Source organism: Ursus americanus, chromosome 14 (assembly GCF_024610735.1).
Source record: "Ursus americanus isolate L20-20 chromosome 14, mUrsAme1.1.p, whole genome shotgun sequence".
NCBI lineage: Eukaryota > Metazoa > Chordata > Mammalia > Carnivora > Ursidae > Ursus > Ursus americanus.
This window is the reverse complement of record NC_142140.1, coordinates 47,292,032-47,313,710: the sequence shown is the minus strand read 5'-3', so window position 1 is coordinate 47,313,710 and position 21,679 is coordinate 47,292,032. Positions and strand designations below refer to the sequence as shown.

The window sequence follows — 21,679 nt, the reverse complement described above, 5'->3', positions numbered from 1 at the left end:
TCATTGAGCGCCTGACTTCAGCTTAGGGCATGATCCCGGCGTTCTGGAAAGGAGTTCTTCATCGGGCTCCTCCACTGGGAGCCTGCTTCTTCCTCTCCCACTTCCCTGCTTCTCTTCCCTCTCTCGCTGGTAGGCTGCCACATAAATAAATAAATAAAATCTTTAAAGAAGAAGCCCACATCCCTAAGATCCCTGAAAAACAAGGGGCACGGCCTGGGACCCAGTCAATAATTTGGGCTCTGGACAACCCCGCAACCTCTCCTCATCAGAATGACAAGAAGGAGAAGCCCCCCCCCCCAGCAAAAAAAAGACAGTGAGTCTGTGGCCTCTACGACAGAAATAATGGATATGGATGTAACCAAAGTATCAGAAATGGAATTCAGAGTAATGATGGTCAAAATGATGAGTAGAATTGAAAAAAGTATTAACGAAAAGGTTACTGAGAATATAGAATCCCTAAGGACAGAAATGAGAGCAAATCTGACAGAAATTAAAAACTCTATGAGCCAAATGCAGGCAAAACTAGAGGCTCTGACGGCCAGGGTCACCAAAGCAGAGGAAAGGGTTACTGAATTGGAGGATGGGTTAATAGAGGAAAAAACCAAAATAGAAGCTGCTCTTAAAAAAATCCAAGCCCACGAATGTAGGTTACGGGAGATTACTGACTCAACAAAACGATCCAATGTTAGAATCATCAGCATCCCCGAGAGGGTGGAGAAAATCAGAGGTCTAGAAGAGATATTTGAACAAATTGTAGCTGAAAACTTCCCTAATCTAGCGAGGGAAACAAACATTCGTGTCCAAGAGGCAGAGAGGACCCCTCCCAAGCTCAACCACGACAAACCTACGCCACGTCACGTCATAGTGTAATTCGCAAATATTAGATCCAAGGATACAGTATTGAAAGCGGCCAGGGCAAAGAAATTTCTCACATACCAAGGCAAAGGCATCAGAATTACGTCAGACCTGTCTACACAGACCTGGAATGAGAGAAAGGGTTGGGGGAGCATATTTAAAGCTCTTTCAGAGAAAAACATGCAGCCAAGGATCCTTTAGCCAGCAAGGCTGTCATTCAGAATTGATGGAGAAATAAAGACATTTCAGAATTGCCAGTCACTAACCAATTTCGTAACCATGAAACCAGCCCTACAGGAGATATTATGGGGGGTTCTATACAAGTAAAAAGGCCCCAAGAGTGATAGAGAACAGAAAGTCAAAGCCAATAAAAACGAAGACTTACTGGCAACATGGCATCATTAAAATCACATCTCTCAGTACTCAGTCTTAATGTGAATGGCATTAATGCTCCCATAAAGTGCCACAGGGTTGCAGATTGGATAAAAAGAAATGACCCATCCATTTGCTGTCTACAAGAGACTCATTTCGAACCCAAAGATGCATTCAGACTGAGAGTAAGGGGATGGAGTACCATCTTTCACACAAATGGACCTCAAAAGAAAGTCGGGGTAGCAATTTTCATATCAGATAAATTGGATTTTAAACTACAGACTATAGTTAGAGACACAGAAGGGCACTATATTATTCTTAAAGGAAATATTCAACAAGTAAATATGACAATTATAAATATATATGCCCCCAACAGGGGAGCAGCAAGATACACAAGCCAACTCTTAACCAGAATAAAGAGACATATAGATAAAAATACATTAATAGTAGGGGACCTCAACACTCCACTATCAGAAATAGGCAGAACACCCTGTCAAAAACTAAGCAAAGAATCAAAGTCTTGAATGCCATACTCGACGAGTTAGACCTCATAGATATATATAGAACACTACACCCCAGAACCAAAGAATACTCATTCTATTCTAATGCCCATGGAACATTCTCAAGAATAGACCATGTTCTGGGACACAAAACAGGTCTCAACCAATACCAAAAGATTGAAATTATCCCCTGCATGTTCTCAGACCACAACACTCTGAAATTGGAACTCAACCACAAGGAAAAATTTGGAAGAAACTCAAACACTTGGAGACTAAGAACCATCTTACTCAGGAATGGCTCGATAAACCAGGAAATCAAAAATCAAATTAAACAATTTAGGGAGACCAATGAGAATGAAAATAAAACAGTCCAAAACCTATGGGATACTGCAAAGGCAGTCCTAACGGGGAAATACATAGCCATCCATGCCTCACTCAAAAGAATAGAAAAATCTAAAATGCAGTTTTTATATTCTCACCTCAAGAAGCTGGAACAGCAACAGAGGGACAGGCCTAATCCACGCACGAGGAAGCAGTTGACCAAAATTAGAGCTGAAATCAATCAAGCAGAAACCAGAAGTAGAGTAGAGCAGATCAACAGGACTAGAAGCTGGTTCTTTGAGAGAATCAATAAAATTGACAGACCACTGGCAACACTTATCCAAAAGAAAAGAGAAAGGATCCAGATTATTAAAATTACGAATGAAAAAGGAGAGGTCACGACGAACACCATGGAAATTGGAAGGATTATTAGAAATTTTTATCAACAGCTATATGCCAATAAACTAAGCAATCTGGAAGAGATGGAATCCATCCTGTAAACCTATAAACTACCAAGATTGAAACAGGAAGAAATTGATTTCTTAAAAAGGCCAATTAATTATGAAGAAATTGAGTCAGTGATAAACAACCTTCCAAAGAACAAAACTCCAGACCCGGTCAGTTTTCCTGGGGAATTCTACCAAACATTCAAAGAAGAAATAATACCTATTCTCCTAAAGCTATTTCAAAAAATGGAAACAGAAGGAAAGCTACCAAACTCATTCTATTAGGCCAATATTGCCTTGATCCCCAAACCAGCATAGACCCCCTCAAAAAGGAGAATTACAGACCGGTCTCCCTAATGAATATGGATGCCAAAATCCTCAACAAGATACTTGCTAATAGAATCCAACAGTACATTAAAAGGATTATCCATCACGATCAAGTGGGATTTATACCTGGGATGCAAGCGTAGTTCAATAATCGCAAATCAATCAGCGTGATACATCATATCAACAAGAAAAGACTCAGGAACCATATGATCCTCTCAATCGATGCCGAAAAAGCATTTGACAAAATACAGCATCCTTTCCTGATTAAAACCCTTCAGAGTGTAGGAATAGAAGGTACATTTCTCAATCTCATAAAAGCCATCTATGAAAAGCCTACTGCAAATATTATTCTCAATGGGGAAAAGCTGGAAGCCTTTTCCTTAAGATCAGGAACTCGACAAGGATGCCCACTCTCGCCACTATTATTCTACATAGTACTACAAGTCCTTGCAACAGCAGTCAGACGACAAAAAGGGATCAATGGTATCCAAATCGGCAAAGAAGAAGTCAAACTGTCTCTCTTCACAGATGACATGATACTCTATATGGAAAACCCAAAAGAAGCCACTCCCAAACTATTAGAAGTTATAGAGCAATTCAGTAACGTGGCGGGATACAAAATCAATCCTCAGAAATCAGTTTCATTTCTATACACGAATAACGAGACCAAAGAAAGAGAAATTAGGGAATCCATCCCATTTACAATAGCACCAAAAACCATACGTTACCTTGGAATTAACTTAACCAGAGACGTAAAGGACCTATATTCTAGAAACTATAAATCACTCTTGAAAGACATTGAGGAAGACATAAAAAGATGGAAAGATATTCCATGCTCATGGATCGGAAGAATTAACATAGTTAAAATGTCCATGCTACCCAGAGCAATCTACACTTTCAATGCTATCCCGATCAAAATATCGAGGACATTTTTCAAAGAACTGGAACAAACAGTCCTTAAATTTGTATGGAAACAGAAAAGGCCCCGAATCTCCAAGGAACTGTTGACAAGGAAAAACGAAGCTGGGGGCATCACAATGCTGGATTTTGAGCTGTACTACAAAGCTGTGATCACAAAGACAGCATGGTACTGGCACAAAAACAGACACATAGACCAATGGAACAGAATAGAGAGCCCAAAAATGGACCCTCGGCTCTTTGCGCAACTAATCTTTGATAAAGCAGGAAAAAACATCTGGTGGGAAAAAGACAGTCTCTTCAATAAATGGTGCTGGGAAAATTGGACAGCTACATGCAAAAGAATGAAACTTGACCACTATCTCACACCATACACAAAAATAAACTCCAAATGGATGAAAGACCTCGATGTGAGACAGGAATCCATCAAAATTCTAGAGGAGAACATAGGCAGCAACCTCTAAGACATCGGCCAAAGCAACCTTTTTCATGATACATCCCCAAAGGCAAGAGAAACAAAAGATAAAATGAATTTATGGCAATTTATCAAGATTAAAAAATTCTGCACAGCCAAGGAAACAGTCAGAAAAACTAAGAGGCAGCCCACGGAATGGGAGAAGATATTTGCAAATGACACTACAGATATAGGACTGGTATCCAAGATCTACAAAGAACTTCTCAAACTCAATACACGAGAAACAAATAAACAAATCAAAAAATGGGCAGAAGATATGAACAGACACTTTTCCAATGAAGACATACAAATGGCTAACAGACACATGAAAAAATGTTCAAAATTATTAGCCATCAAGGAAATTCAAATCAAAACCACACTGAGATACCACCTTACACCAGTTAGAATGGCAAAAATTGACAAGGCAAGCAACAACAATTGTTGGAGAGGATGTGGAGAAAGGGGGTCCCTCCTACATTGTTGGTGGGAATGCAAGTTGGTACAGCCACTCTGGAAAACAGTGGGTAGGTCCCTTAAAAAGTTAAAAATTGAGCTACCCTATGATCCAGCCATTGCACTACTGGGTGTTTACCCCAAAGATACAGATGTAGTAAAGAGAAGGGCCATATGCACCCCAATGTTCATAGCAGCAATGTCCACAATAGCTAAATTGTGGAAGGAGCCGAGTTGCCCTTCAACAGATGACTGGATTAAGAAGTTGTGGTCCATATATACAATGGAATATTACTCAGCTATCAGAAAGAATGAGTTCTCAACATTTGCTACAACATGGACGGCACTGGAGGAGTCAATGCTGAGTGAAATAAGTCAAACAGAGAAAGACAACTATCATATGATTTCTCTCATCTATGGAACATAAGAACTAGGATGATCAGTAGGGAAAGAAAGGGATAAAGAAAGGGGTTGTAATCAGAAGGGGGAATGAAACATGAGAGACTATGGACTATGAGAAACAAACTGAGGGTCTCAGAGGGGAGGGGGGTGGGGGAATGGGATAGACCAGTGATGGGTAGTAAGGAGGGCACGTATTGCATGGTGCACTGGGTGTTATACACAACTAATGAATCATCGAGCCTTACATCGGAAACCGTGGATGTACTGTATGGTGACTAACATAATAAAAAAAAAAGGAAAAAAGAATAAAGTAGAATGGGCATCAGAAACCAGGGATGTACTGTATGGTGACTAACATAATATAATAAAAAAACATTTAAAAAATATAAATAAATAAAGTCGAATGGGCACACTTAATTGTAGTAATGAATTATTTTTTTAATCTTAATTCACAAAGGGCTCAACGTCAGAATTTATACTTTTTTAAAAAAGAGTTAATATTTAAATCTAAAGTCACAAGTCACCTGGCTCACTCAGTCAGTGAAGCAAGCAACTCCTTTTTTTTTTTAAGATTTTATTTTTAAGTAAACTCTATTTCCAACGTGGGGCTCAAACCCACAATTCTGAGATCAAGAGTCATGCATTCCACCACCTGAGCCAGCCAGGCAGCCTGAGTATGCCTAAAATATCTCAATATATATCTTATAATTAACAAAATTTTATAACGACATTTTAATAGCTCTGCACTTGTGATAGAACTGTGAAATTCCTAATTGTTTTGGCAAAATTGTCATGAAGCCCAGAGAGTGTAGTGCCTCAGGGGTTTATATTAAAAGAACAAACTTATTATCTTTGTTGAAAAAGGGAAAAGTAACCTTCTAAAGATATCAGGGGTATCATCCACCCCAAGTCAAAGCTTTGAAGGACCCAATGGACCCAGTCAGGATCAATTCCTCAGTCTTAAACAGAAGAAAATGTTCACTCAGGAGTGAGATAAGGGGCTGGGATGTGAGATCTCAGAAAGGCAGAAGAAGTCATAGAAAAAGAGTAAACAAACAAACAAACAAACAAACCTGACTTCACCTGGTTTATCATCCGGTCTCCTAGCAACAAAATTTTAACAGGAAAACTCTCCTTTCTGTCCACACTAGTGTCCCGCAGGGAAATCATGTGCCTACAGGTGGGAGGAACAGAGGGAAATGTGCCTAATGAGCAGACCGAACCGGCTGTAAATACTTCCTATGTTGCAGTCCCGCAGCACAGGCAACCTCGGACTGGACAGGACCTGGTCGTCTCTTGTGCAGTCCTGATTCTGGATGGGGCACTGAAGTCTGACCCATTCCTGCTCTCTTGTCTGGGGACAGAGCTCCGTCCTCCATCATCTACCAACCAGACAGGTAGTTTGATTTCCATGTAGAGACCTTCCTTGCAGAGACCCCATCTAGATGAGTTTTACTGCCCAGTAGGGACTGCAGTTGGTCTGAGAATGAAAGTCAAGAGCATTTACCTGAGGTCACCTGGGGGCCAATTCAGCCCAGACCTGAGGTTTTGCTGTGGCTGTTTGCCACCTTGATTAAGAAATTTATTGATGGGTATTAAGGAGGGCACGTATTGCATGGTGCATTGGGTGTTATATGCAAGTCATGAATCATGGAACTTTATGTCAAAAACTAGGGATGTTCTGTATGGAGACTAACAAAATATAATAAAAAATTATTATAAAAAATTCCCTTGGACCAAATAAAAAAAAGAAATTTATTAATGGACTCATTTATGAATTTCTTATGCTAACAATAGAAGTGAATATTGAACTCAGAAAGGCAAGATTCAATGTTAACAAGTAAATAATAATAACAGAAGCCCAATCTTATTAGAGATGGGAAGTGGAAAAGTAGAACATGAGACCAAGGATCTTTGCAATTAACCAGAGTAGAAAAGTCAAGTATTAGCTGTGGAGGGATATACAGTGAAGTGAGGACATGTCTTTTCATGTTTAAATTGGGACATATTAGACTACATTTCCATACCAAGCAGAAAAATCCAGACGAAAGAATTCTTGCAGGTCCATCTATGCAAGAACAGTTTATCATGTTGATCATTTTGCAATATACACAAGTATCCTATTACCATGCTGTACATCTGTAACTAACATAGTATTTCATTTCAATTATATCTCAATGAAAATATGCAATACACCATCAACTGAACATGAAAAAAAGAACAGTTTATGAAGCATACATATCACAGTACCTCCTGTCTCGAATATTCAAATGAAATTTTTTACACGTATTATGTGAAAAAGAGTCAGCTAACGAGCTTCTTTTACAATTACCTCATTACCTGTGAGCCTGAACATGGTCTGGGTTAGCTCGCCACCCACTTTCTCTGTTGAAAATGGTCTGTGGGAGTCCTTGGTGTTTGCATAGTGGGGTCGGAGGGGTTTTATTCCTTTTTTTTATTATGTTTTTCAAGCAAAGGATTGCTGTTTATTTCACCAATTTAGCTACTTGCCATTTTGCTTTTTTAAGTATGTGTAGATGTATTTGTGCAGAATGTGCGAGAGTGTATAAACGTTGTCTGATAAAGTCGGAGTTGCTCATAATATATTCCCTCCACCGATTTTCTACTTTTTTTGGTTTGTTTGTTTGTTTTGCTAGAATTGGTCTGTCACCTTAATATTCTTCATTTGTTCATACTTGTTTTCCAAACACTGAAAGTGCATGTCCTTCTGCACACTTATTACTCACAAATCACCCTTTATACATATATTCCAACTAGTGTTCATGTCTCTGTATTCCTTACTGTTCCTTTTGGCCTTTTATTATTGGATATCTTTCTAAAATAGAAATGCCATCACTTGGAAGGGATTCTTCTTGTTATGTTTGACCACGAAACACCTATACCTTCCATAAGCACACTTCTCCCACATCTCTTTATGTGAGATAAACTAAAACTTCAGACACTGCTTCTCTCCACATTAAAAGACTTTTTCAAATTATTTTATTCATGAGTCCTTGGCAATCTAATTTATATTTGAATAGGCCCAGGAAAAGCAATCTTCTGCTGTCTGCTATCTGGTGATAAAAATGCCCAAATTTTGTGAAATTTTGGTTTATTCTTTTTACTCATTTTTCCCTTGTGATGTTCATTCTGTAAGGTGTTTCACACCATAAAGATGTCACTACCTTGTGTTGTGGACAAATTTAATTTTGCTCTTTTATTATTTTTGCTGGGTATAAATGGGATGTAACCAGGACTGGATGCCACTAGTTCCAAGGAAACTTTCCTTCCTCACAGTCTCTCAGGACAACTGAGCTTATTAGATCATTTTACTTTTTATGTCCATCTCATTTCTCCTTCCCTCTGTCTGTCTGTCTCTCTCTCTGTCTATTGAACAGAATATTTTTGCTGCTGTTATTTTTGTAATTTCTTATTTAAATTCAATTTAATTAACATATAGTGTATTGTTAGATTCAGAGGTAGAATTTAGTGATTCGTCAGTTGCATATAACACCCAGTGCTCATTCCATCAAGTGCCCTCCTTAATGACCATCACCCGATTACCCCATCCCCCCCAACCTCCCCTCCAGCAAACCTCAGTTTCTGTCCTACAACCAACATCTCTTATGGTTTTTCTCCCTCTCTGATTTTATTTTATTTTATTTTATTTTATTTATTTTATGTTTCCTTCTTTTCCATTATGTTCATCAGTTTTCTTTCTTAAATTCCACACATGAATGAAATCATATGGTGTTTGTCTTTCTCTGATTAATTTTGCTTTGCATAAAACATGGTAACTACAACCACATCATTGCAAATGTCAAGATTTGATCCTTTAATGGCTGAGTAATATTGCACCGTGTATATATACCACATCTTCTTTGTCCATTCATCTGTGGGTGGCATTCCACAGCTTGGTTACTGTGGACATTGCTGCTATAAACATTGAGGTGCATGTGCCCCTTTGAATCACTATATATCCTTTGAATAAATAGCAAGCAGTGAAATTGCTGGTCATAGGGTAGCTCTATTTAAACTTTTTGAGGAACCTGTATGCTGTTTTCAGAGTGGCTGCACCAGTTTGCATTTCCACCAACAGTGTGAGAGGGTTCCCCTTTCTCTGCATCTGAGTCAACATCTATTGTTTCCGGAGATCTTAATTTTAGCCATTCTGATTGTGTGAGGTGGTATCTCACTGTGGTTTTGATTTGTATCTTCCAGATGTTGAGTGATGTAACCATTTTTCTATGTGTTTCTTAGATGTTTACAATTGTACCAAAAACCATGAGATATACAGGAAGAAACTAACCAAAGAGGTGAAAGATCTGTACTCTGAAAATTGTGGAACACTTACGAATGAAATTGACGAAGACACAAAGAAATGGAAAAACATTCCATGCTCATGGATTGGAAGAACAAATATTATTAAAAATGTCTATGCTACCCAAAGCAATCTACACATTCAAAGTAATCCTAATCAAAATACCGCAAGCATTTTTCACAAAGATGGAACAAATAATCTAAAATGTGTATGGAACCAGAAAAGACCCCAAATGTTGAACACAATTTTTTAATGTTTCTTTACACACAGGTCAGAAAGTGGCCATTGCAAAATGGAACCCCGAGAGGACTTGTCTCTGGGAAGCTATGAATAGACATATCTGGGTACTATTTCTGCATTCCTTATGGAAAAGGTAATATGATGTGTATGCATTCATATCCTAAACAGTGTGTTGTAGAGGGTCGGAGAGAAATGAGAAGGACATAGAAGTAACACACCAGGAGGACATGGTGTGCTGTGTTGTGTGTGTGTGTGACAGTGTGTGTGTGTGTGTGTGTACATGGGTGCATGCACCTTGATGAGTGAGTGCAGTCCTCAGAGCAGTGATACACAGGCTCCTCTATTTCAAGGTGACCCTTATAATAAACACTCCAAACTCAATCAACAGATATTATTAAGAAGGGATGTTCAATAGACAGGACCCTATTGCAACCATCATAAAGTGTAAGACGTACATAGTGTGGACAAGAAACTCCCTGTGTCTTGAACTTTAAGCAGCTATGAAGTCACATCATTCTACAAAATTCACTGCCACCACCTCTCATCACTATCACTCTTGTCCTTTCCCCTCAACATAGTGGCTTCCTTCTAACCCTTGATTTACTCACAGAACCACTTCCTTAGGGCCTTTGCACCAACCAGTCTCTCTACCAGGAAGACCTCCCTTCTTCCACCCTTTCTTCCATGAGGTCTCTGTTTGAATGCCACCTTAGCCAAATTTGACTGAATACCCAACATAACACCTCACTCATTATCTCCCTTAACCTGCTTCTGTTTTGTTCTTAGCGTCTGTCACCATCTCATGATCATTTAATTTTTATATACGCATCTACTCTATCACCAATATAGAATTGTAGGGATTTTTCTTCTCAGAACTCTCTACTTTATGATAGAATTTCCAAAATATGGTCAACACTCTATATATTCCTCAAATGCATGAAATAATTTCTTACTAAAACTGTACAATACCCAACCTTTTCAGGAACATCTGATGTTGTGAGGAACTAAGAATCCTTTCAAGGGGACCAAATCCATTCACAAAATATTGCAATTAGTTTCTTGACTGGAAAATATAAATTGTGCTTATCCACAAAGAGAGCAATGACCACCAATGTCATTGTAAGCAATGTGTGAAAATTAGTCATGTTATTTTCCCCTGTGCCAGTAGTCACCTCCACCACATGGACCCAGGAAACAATACGGGAATTTCAGAGTTTCAGCTTTGGGGATTTTCAGAGGACCCAGAACTGCAGCCCCTCTTATTTGGGCTTTTCCTTTCCATGTACCTGATCACTGTGTTTGGAAACCTGCTCATCGTCCTGGCTGTCAGCTCAGAATCCCACCTCCACACCCCCATGTACTTCTTCCTGGCCAACCTGTCCTTTGCTGACATCTGTTTCACCTCCACCACCGTCCCCAAGATGCTGCTGAACATCCAGACTCAGAGCAAAGTCATAACCTTTGTAGGCTGCATCACGCAGATGTACTTTTTCATGCTGTTTACAGGAGTAGACATGTTCCTCCTGACTGTGATGGCTTATGATCGCTTTGTGGCCATCTGTCACCCCCTGCACTACATGGTCATCATGAACCCCTGGCTTTGTGGACTGCTTGTCCTGGTATGCTGGGTTCTGAGTGTCTTTAATTCCTTATTACATACTTGCATGGTGTTGCGGCTGTCCTTCTGTACAGAGGTGGAAATCCCCCACTTTTTCTGTGAACTCAATCAAATGATACAACTTGCATGTTCTGACACGTTTCTCAATAATATTGTGATGTATTTTGCAGCTATGTTGCTGGCTGTTGGTCCGTTCATTGGGATCCTTTACTCTTACTCTAAGATAGGTTCCTCCATACTTCGTATCTCAACAGCTCAGGGCAAGTATAAAGCATTTTCCACCTGTGCATCTCACCTCTCGGTTATCTCCTTATTCTATTGTACCAGCCTAGGAGTGTACCTTAGCTCTGCTGCTCCCCAGAGCTCCCACACAAGTACAGTGGCCTCGGTGATGTACACGGTGGTCACCCCCATGCTGAACCCCTTCATCTACAGCCTGAGGAACAGAGATATAAAGGGGGCTCTGATGAGATTCTCTGTGATGGCAGCTCTGAAAGGGACAATCATCCTGGAGCTGAAGAAGTGCCCATGACGGCAGCGCCCAAAGCCTGAGCCGAATATTGGGATACTTTGATCAGATTGTGAAAGTGGAACATGCTTCTTTTATTTTTTTTCCTAGAATTTCTATTTTTACCTGTCTGAATAATTTACATAACATACTTTATTAAGTTTTGGGATAACTCTGATACCCAAGAGATTTTCTCTTTGTCATCTTCATACTCTCTCAATGCCATTGCTAACCTAAGATGTGAAATATAAAGACGTTCTCACTTATCTAAAAGACTATATAAATCTGCTAAGAATAATTTTCTCAAATAAAATATATCACAGTGAGTATTTTTTTTCTTTTGTTTGACTGAATACTACTCCTATGGAAAATCTACTCTTGGCCACCACAGCTGTTTATGTAAGTTCATAACAGAGAACAATCTGAGACCATGTGCTTCACCTCTGTGAACAGCATTCCTTTGTATCTCACTACCTTCCCTGCTCTTCCTGGGAATGCAGACTTTGACGTACTGGTAGTTATAGATAATCAAGGGATTTTTCTGCACATTAGGATTGTGTCCTGTTACACATACGTATCTGCCATGCCTACCATAGTCACTGGCAAAAAAATGCTAATAAATACATGTCTCCAAGTGGAATCTACACAGAGAAGCAAATATGGAAAAAATACGTTGACATAATGTAGCCTTAGAATTGAACTTGGCTTTAAGAATGATAAGAAATATATTAAAGTGCACATTTATTGCTGTGAAAAAATTTTTCTTCATCAGACACTTCATCTATTCATTGAATTTTGGTATATCAAATATGGTATGTATATGATATATATATATATGACATATATATACCATATCAAATGGTATATATACCATTTGTAAAGTGTATTCATTAAGATGAAAGACCGGTGGCATGTTTGGGGTTTACTAAATTGTTTTCTGGATTCCGGTTGAAATTTTCCTGTGCTACATATGAATGTGATTCCTTCCATTTCTCCAAATGAACTATCCCCCACTATTCAAAATTTTGTCATAACTTCTAAAGTGGCAGTGAGTGAACAACATCAGTATCACCCATTATATATGATCCTCATAACCACAGGAGGACTCACCAGCAAGCTTGGGCTCCTGTCCAGGATGTGAATCAGAGTCATAAGTTTGGTGCACACATGCATGTCCTTCCAACCTTTCCATGTTACCTCAAAGGGGCCTCAATGGAGTCATTTTTATAATACAATCACATGCGATAAACTTGAAGAATAAGGTAATCTTGAAAGTTAGTTTCAAGTATCAGAACAAATGCCTAGGATAAAAAGAATCAGATTACGACAAATGCCCTTGAGCTCTGTCTTATTTGATTATTATATCAGTTAGCAATGCTGCATACAAAGCATCCTAAAATAAAATGGCTTAGTATAGGGGCCACGGGGTGGCTCAGTTGGTTAAGTGTCTGCCTTCAGCTCAGATCATGATTCTGTGGTCGTGGGATCAAGCCCCCCAGCAGGCTCCCTGCTCAGTGGGGAGTCTGCTTCTTCCTCTCCTTCTGTCCCTTCCCCGCCCGCCACTCATGCTCTCTCTCTAGCTTGCTCTCTCTTGCTCTTATGTAAATAAATAATTTAAAAATGGCTTATTATAATGTCTTTATTATTGAAGGAAGTTCTAGGGTCAGGAATTGTTCTGATCTCTGCAGGGCTCCTCAAGAGTCTGAAGTCAGGTGGGAATTTCTACGTTGTGATTCTAAGGCTCATCCATGAAGTGTGTGGCTGCAGTGCTCTTCTGTCTTGAGTCAACTTATATCATTTTACCCATTTCATATATGTAGGAAATCTTCTAGTTACAAAATAAATGAGTTTATCAAATGTGAATTGTCTTAGTTTAATTCCTCTGTTTTTAAAGATTTTATTTTATTTATTTATTTATTTGACAAAGAGAGGTTGAGCACAAGCACAGGGAGCAGAAGGCAGAGGGAGAGGGAGAAGTAGGCTCCCCACTGAGCAGAGAGGCCAACTCAGGGCTCAGTCCCAGGCCCCTGAGATCAAGATCTGAACTGAAGGCAGACGCTAACCAATTGAGCCACCCAGGCATCCCTAATTCCTCGATTTTAACACCCACATGTGAACCGATGCTTTCCACAGTTGGACGAGAGCTCTCCCACCCCAATAGGTGTGACCCAGCTACCTGTGCTCCAGATCTGACCCTGAGTCATGCACCACTAGAATTTTAAAATTCTAATTAATTTACTGGGGCATTATTACATGTGATAAACTGTACATATTTAAAGTGTGCAACTTTAGGAATTGAAAAAGTCATTGAAAAATCATGGGTACATACTGCATGATTCCATTTCCACAGAATTCAAGGAGGTGCACTGTAAGCTCTCACTACTTCATTGTGCAATTATTAGGGGGTAATCCCTCCAACCTTCGTTTTCTTCCGAAGGCAATGTGGAATCATAAACATAACTTCAAGGGATGTTTTAAAGCAAGATGTAATGTGTGAAAATACTTTGTTGGGGATGAAGAATGTTCAAGACTAAGAGTGGGTGTATGTAAATGTATGTATATTCACATACATTTTTATTTCAAGAAAACATACTGACATGCAAGGATGTACATGCACAAGGCTCCTAACCCTCATTATAACTCATTATAAACACTCTATTGTGTTGAAAGAAAGCTTTAAATGGTGTTATAAGAAATAAAAACGATACCAAGGAACCGCATCTTACCCTTTTTCATTAGAGATACATCCCTGCATTTACTGAGGCTGAAAATTATGACAAAGACAGGAAAGAAAAGGTAGCGTAACATGGAGTTCCTTTTCCTTGTGGTCCTTACTCATTCATCAGGAAGCTGGAGGGAGAGAGCATTGGTGGACCATGCACATGTCAAGAAAGAATATAAAAAGTGAGTTTGTTTTGTATGGCATTTTTCTACTGTCCTGGGAGAATGAAATGCATGTGCATACATGAATTACAAAAAACAAAAAGAAAGAAAACTTTAGAGAAACTTAATGGGTAAAGAAGTGAAAAGTATGAATGTTTGCTTTCACGTATGCTAGGAGTGTAGAAATTTAGAAAAACAAAATCTAGAGAACAGGTGGCCTTAAAGTTTTCACAACGGATCACTTTTCCTACCTAAGTGCCCAGAGGCCTCAAAGACAGAACCACATTGAAATTTATGCAAGGAAAACTCCTCCGTACCAGCTAATAGGACTGAAAATCTCCAAACTGACTAGATTTTTCTTGTACTTAAGATACGGTTTCAACACACAATGCCCTGACCCATAGAAGCTAAGTGAATGATTTGAGAGGCTTAAATCTAGTTTCTTCAAAGAAAATTTTACTGGGGAAATGTCTTTGTCACTTTCTTATTGCTGCTATCACCAAGTACCACAATGATGGTTTAACAGAAACAAATTTATATTCTTCCAGTCCTGGAAGTCAATGCCAAAAATGAGTCTCTTTGGGCTAAAATCAAGATGTCTCTGCAGGACACAGAGAGAGCGAATTCCTTCCTACTTACGTGATTCTGGGTCATTATTTATTCTCCACAAAAATGCATGGTATTCCAAACTCTTCTTGGTACCTGAAAAATATCCTCATTAGAGTTACTCTTTTTGTTTCAGATTTATTTATTTATTTATTTATTGGAGAGAGAGTGAGAGAGAGACCAAGAAAGGGGGATGGGGCAGAAAGAGAAGGAGAGAGAATTTCGAGCAGACTTCTAGCTGCCTAACTGAGCATGGAGCCCAAAGTCGGGCTTCATCCCAGGAGCTGGAGATCATGACCTAATCTGACACTAAGTTGGAAGTTCAACTGACTGAGCCACCCAGATGTCCCTAATGTCACTTTTTAACAGTTATCCAAAATAAACTTGATTAACAGAATGATCGTGAATGTTGCTGCATAACAAGCCATCCTGAAAGCAAATGGATTGCTATAATGCCTTTAGTATCAAGTGGAATTGTGTGGTCATGAGTTGTTATAATCTGTTGATTTCTTCAAGAGTCTTGAGTCGGCTGTGTGTCGGCTGGAGGAGCTCTGCTGATCTCTCCAGTGCATTCCAATATAACTGGGGCTTGGATAGCTAGCTTGGCTATCTAGCCAGGGTGGCCTTGGCTTGGACAACGGGGGTCTGCTCCACATATCCTCACTTTATCTGGTAGCACACCCAGGTTAATTCACTTTTTGGAATCAGAGTTCCAAGACAGAGCAGCAGAAATGCACCAAGGCTCTAAGGTCCACTGTCACCAAATCATATTCTCCTGGTCACAGCACATAAAATATTCTAATCCAGCCCAGATCAAAGGTGGAGGAAGAGTCTCCACCACTTGAGGTAAAGTCCTTCCCACATTGCCAAAGACAAGGCTACAGAGAAAGACAGGGATGTGGGACCATCTCGGCAAATAGTCTACCACTGGAGTACATTTCAATTTGAAAGGTTGCATTTCCACTTTCACTTCCAGCAGTGGAATGATCTCAGAGAAGACAGTGGGAATGAATTATGTGTCTACTGAGCAGTTATGGAAATTCTACTCCACAAGGTCAGGCTTTCCTCCAAAAGTAAATATTTCCTCTCACACTTTGCCTAGCAATCACCATTCCTGGTCTCATAAAAGATCAAAGAAGTGAAAGATTTATTTTCCAGATGTCTCAGAGAGCAGGGACCTTGTATGTAACTCACTGATTAATGGAGATAAGAACTGTTGTATCACTGATGCCATATTCATGGCATCCTTATGTATATACTGTTGACTGACACTGACATATTTATAATGGTTTTCATCCTGATACTATGTTTTATTTTTTATGGGGAGGGTTCCACTGGAAGGAGGTGACATTTAAAAAGCAAGTAGAAGACAGAGACATAGGAATATTTTTTCCCATTTTTTCCAGATTCATTAAATATAATTGACATATAAAATTCTGGAAATTTAGGCATACAAATTTGTGATTTCATATACATATACATTGTGAAATTATCACCATGATACGTTAGTGAATACATCCATCACTTCACAAAGTTATCATTTTTTTGTTGTAAGAATATTTACTATGTACACTGTTAGCAATATTCAAGTATACAACACAATAGAATTCACCATAATTACCATGTTGTATGTAAGTTCCTAGAACTCATTGATCTTATATCTGAAGTTTTGTAGGCTATCACCAGCATCTTCTCATTTCCCCACCCCAGCCACAGGCAAACATCAACCTAGTCTCTGTTTCTATGAGTTCAGCTTTTTGTATTTTACATTATAAGTAAGATCACACAGTAATTGTTTTTTGTCTGATTATTTCACTTAGCATAATGCCCTCAGGGTCCATTAATGTTTTAGCAAAGGACAGGATGTTTTCCTTTTTTATTTGTTGAGTTCCATTTTACAGACATGCCATCATTATTCATTCATCTGTTGAAGGATTCTGGGCTGTTTCTATGTCTTGGCTATTGTGAATAATGCTGCAATGAATAGAAGGGCACAGATATCTGATATATTCAGATATGTGGGACTTAAACCACTCTAGCCAAACAATAAATGTGATACACCCCATTCATAGAAGGAAATACAACAATCATATGATCATCTCAATACATGCAGAAAAAGATTTGACAAAATACAACACCCTTTCATGAATTAAAAAAAAAAAAAGCTCCAACAAACTGGGTATAGGAGGAATATACCTCAACATAAAATGAGACCGTATATGACAAATCCACAATAACATCATAATGTTGAAAGGTTAGAAAACATTTTCTTTGTGATCAGGAGCGAGACAAGGGTGTCCACTCTCACAACTCTTATTCAACATAATACTGCATGTCCTAGCTAGAACAATCAGGTAAGATAAAGAAATAAATGGCATCCAAATCAGGAAGAAAGAAAGAAGTGAAAGTGTTTATTTATTTACAGATGATGTATTTTCTCCAGTTCTTTAAGGTGCAAAGTTAGTTTACGTATTCCGGATTTTTTTATTTTTTTGAGTGATGCTTAGATGACTATGTATTTCCCCCTCAGGACCGCCTTTGCAGTATCCCATAGGTTTTGGACTGATGAATTTTCATTCTTATTGGGTTCCATGCATTCTTTAAGTTCTTCTTAGATTTCCTGGTTGACCCAAACATTGTTTAGCAGGATGGTCTTTAGCTTCCAACTGTTTGAATTTCCTCCAAATTTTTTCTTGTGATTGAGTTCCAGTTTCAAAACACTGTAGTCTGAGAATATGCAGGGAATAATCTCAATCTTTTGGTAACAGTTGAGACCTGATTTGTGACCCAGTCTATGGACTATTCTGGAGAAAGTTCCATGTGAACTTGAGAAGAATGAGTATCCTATCGTTTTAGGGTGGAACGTTCTGTATTTATCTATGAGGTCTGTCTGGTCCAGTGTGTCATTCAAAGCTCTTGCTTCTTTGTTGATTTTCTGTTTAGATGATCCTTCTATTGCTGAGAGTGGAGTGTTGTCGTCCTCTACTATTGACATATTATTATCAATATGTCTCTTTATTTTGGTTAACAAAGGCTTATGTAGTTGGCTGCTCCCGTGTTGGGGGCATAGATATTTATAATGATTAGATCCTCTTGTTGGACAGACCCTCTAAAATGATAGTGTCCTTCTGTATCTCTTACTACAGTCTTTAGCTTAAAATCTAATTTGTCAAATATGAGAATTGCTATCCCAGCTCTCTTTTGAGGTCCGTTGGCATGAAAAAGTGAGGTTCTCCATTTCCTCATTTTCAGTCTGGATGTATCTTTATGTTCAAAATGAGTCTCTTGTAGAAAGCATATGGATGGGTCCTGTCTTTTTATCCAATCTGCAACCCTGTGCTGTTCCATGGGGGCTTTTAAGCCATTCATGTTGAGAGTGATTATTGAAAGATGTGATTTTATTCTCAGCATGTTACCTGTGAAGTCCTTGTTTCTATAGATTATCTCTGTAAATTTCTGTTCTGTATTACTCGTGGAGTCCGTCTCCTTTTATAGAACTCCCCTTAATATTTCTTGCAAGTCTGGCTTGATGGTCACATATTCTTTCAGTTTCTGCCTGTCTCAGAAGCTCCTTGTTTCTCCATCCATTCTGAATGACAGTCTTGCTGGATAAAGCATCCTTGGCTGCATGTTCTTCTCATTTAGTACCCTAAATATGTCTTTCCAGCCCTTTCTGACTTGCCAGGTCTCTGTGGACAGGTCTGACATTAATCTGATAATATGAACTAAATATAGAAAATCCTGCAAACACAACCCTTATGAGCACACTCACCATGATGAGCCCCAAGTCATGTGTAGAATTATTGAACCACTATATTGTACTCTACTATATCATTCTCTATGTTGACATTATGTCCTGCACCAATAAAACCTTATTAAATTGAAAAATTTTACTCGTGGTAGACCTTTTGCAGAGATGGCCTTAATTCACCACTTATCTCTGTATCCATGTACTTGGCAATGTGACTGTGAAGCTCCTCCCATTGAAAGGTGGAGTCTATTTCTCCAATGTTGAATCTGGACTGAACTTACTGTTTTATTTGCCTTGACTACTAGTGTATGCTGAAAATGACAGTGTGCCTCAAGGGGCCATTGTGTGTTTCTGCTGCTCTCTTGTAACCCTGCCTCTGCCATGGATAAAAGTCCAGTCTAGCTTGCTGTAGGAGGAAACTGACCATAGCTCAGTTGCTCATGGCCAACCTAGAACAGCTTAGCACCAGCAAGACCACAAATGTGAGAATACAGGATTAGCAGAGCACTTCCAGCTGACCCACAGCTGACTGCAGCCTCATGAGGAGACCAGCACTGACCAGAAATCTTCCCCAACATAGACCCCTATGTGATTTTAAGAGAAACATTGTCTTATATAATTTACATTTAGCATGGCTTGTCATGCAGCAATAGCTGACTTATTCAATAATAATCAGTGTAAACACAACTGAAAATATTAAGAATAAAATACTGGCTCTTATATTTGACATTTGTTCTGATATTTGAAAGGACTATTCATAATGGTCTGGTTATTCACATTTATTTCAGTTAACTGTACTAAAAAGTTACCACCATATTGAGACTCCCATCCAGGTAACTGGTAGAGGTTGGAAAGACCTGTATATTTTTGCAGGTATAATTTGTGGAACCCTCAATCACAATTTTCCATTCCCAGAGCATTACTGGACAGGAATTCAAGCCCTTGTCTGTGTCATCCTTTGATCATATGATGGAAGAGAGTTTAGAGCATAAAAAGGGTAAAGAAATTAATGACAGAGTGAACACACCAACTGTTCACTTATTCACACTATAATGTTTATGACAACATTTTTAAAGGGGGAGAGTTTAAGGCAATGGAAGGAGTTATATTTGTAGGCAGGACTCGAGACTTTCAAATAGAAATAGTAAATCATCCAATTAAGTAATACAAAATCTGCTACTAATTCTTCACTCCAATTAATAAAACACTTTAAACATGGTCACCAAATATCCCACACTTCACTGAGTAGATGTTCATCATCAAAAACACATTATCCATGATAAAATATGGTGTGATAGAAAGTTTTACTTTATCATATTTCAGGTCTTCTCTGATACCAAGCCCAACTTAAGTCAATTAGCCTATGTAAATCTGTCCTACTTTTATTTATACTTGGAGAGTGATTTTCATAGGGAATCTTTCCCTTACTATTCTGTGCCAATGATACTGCAACTGCTGGGCTGATGAGGGAATGGGATCCTAATGAGGACTGTAAGTTCCTACAAAACAAACTAGCATAGGTTAAAGTGTACATAATCGAGAACATTTAAGGTATTAACATACAAAGGAATGACAGACACAGAGTGAAAAACTGTGATCTCAGAATTTCTTCCACAATAAAATTATAAAAATGACCGCAGATGCCAATGTCATTTATTTCATAAAACTAGGACCATTCATCGCTATATGAGGCAAATGGGAATCTACAAATGGTTTTTGATTCAAGTTTGGGACTAACTTTGGAAATTAAGAAAACAAAAGGAAAATTGTTGGCTATCAGAAGGACCAGAAAATTCAACAAATGGACTTATTTAAATTCAAAAAAGCAGTTGAACTTTAGATTAATACCCAGTAGTGCAATTGCAGGATCATAGGGTAGCTCAATTTTTAACTTTTTTAAGGGACCTCTACACTGTTTTCCAGAATGGCTCTACCAACTTGCATTCCCACCAACAATGTAGGAAGGATCCCCTTTCTCCACATCCTCTCCAACAATTGTTGTTTCTTGCCTTGTCAATTTTTGCCATTCTAACTGGTGTAAGCTGGTATCTCAGCGTGGTTTTGACTTGAATTTCCCTGATGGCTAATGATTTTGAACATTTTTTTCATGTGTCTGTTAGCCATTTGTATGTCTTCATTGGAAAGTGTCTGTTCATGCCTTCTGCCCATTTTATGATTTGTTTATTTGTTTCTTGTGTATTGAGTTTGAGAAGTTCTTTGTAGATCTTGGATACCAGTCTTTTCTCTGTAGTGTCATTTGCAAATATCTTCTCCCATTCCGTGGGCTGCCTCTTAGTTTTTTTTGACTGTTTCCTTGGCTGTGCAGAAGCTTCTTATCTTGATGAAGTCCCACAAGTTCACTTTATCTTTTGTTTCTCTTGCCTTTGGAGATGTGTCATGAAAAAGGTTGCCGTGGCTGATGTCGTAGAGGTTGCTGCCTATGCTCTCCTCTAGGATTTTGATGGATTCCTGTCTCACATCATTAGTCATTGTGTTCCTTTTGCCCTAGACCTCCCCAATATTTTTTCATGATGGACAATCAAGATTTTTTTAGCATTGAACTTTTATATTAGGGGGATAGGGGATTGGGATAGGCCAGTGATAGGTATTGCATGGTGCACTGGGTGTTATACGCAAGTTATGAATCATGGAACTTTACATCAAAAACTAGGGATGTACTGTATGGTGACTAACATAACATAAT

The 21,679-nt window shown here is 38.7% G+C and overlaps 1 protein-coding gene across 1 annotated transcript; it reads left to right on the top strand.

Annotated features, from left to right (window-relative positions):
• The first annotated feature begins 10,781 nt into the window (after positions 1 to 10,781).
• LOC123796666 (olfactory receptor-like protein OLF4) lies at positions 10,782 to 11,759 on the top strand. Its single transcript, XM_045804188.2, has one exon. The coding sequence runs from the start codon at positions 10,791 to 10,793 to the stop codon at positions 11,757 to 11,759; it is 969 nt and encodes a 322-aa protein (XP_045660144.1). The 5' UTR covers positions 10,782 to 10,790.
• The last annotated feature ends 9,920 nt before the right edge of the window (positions 11,760 to 21,679 follow it).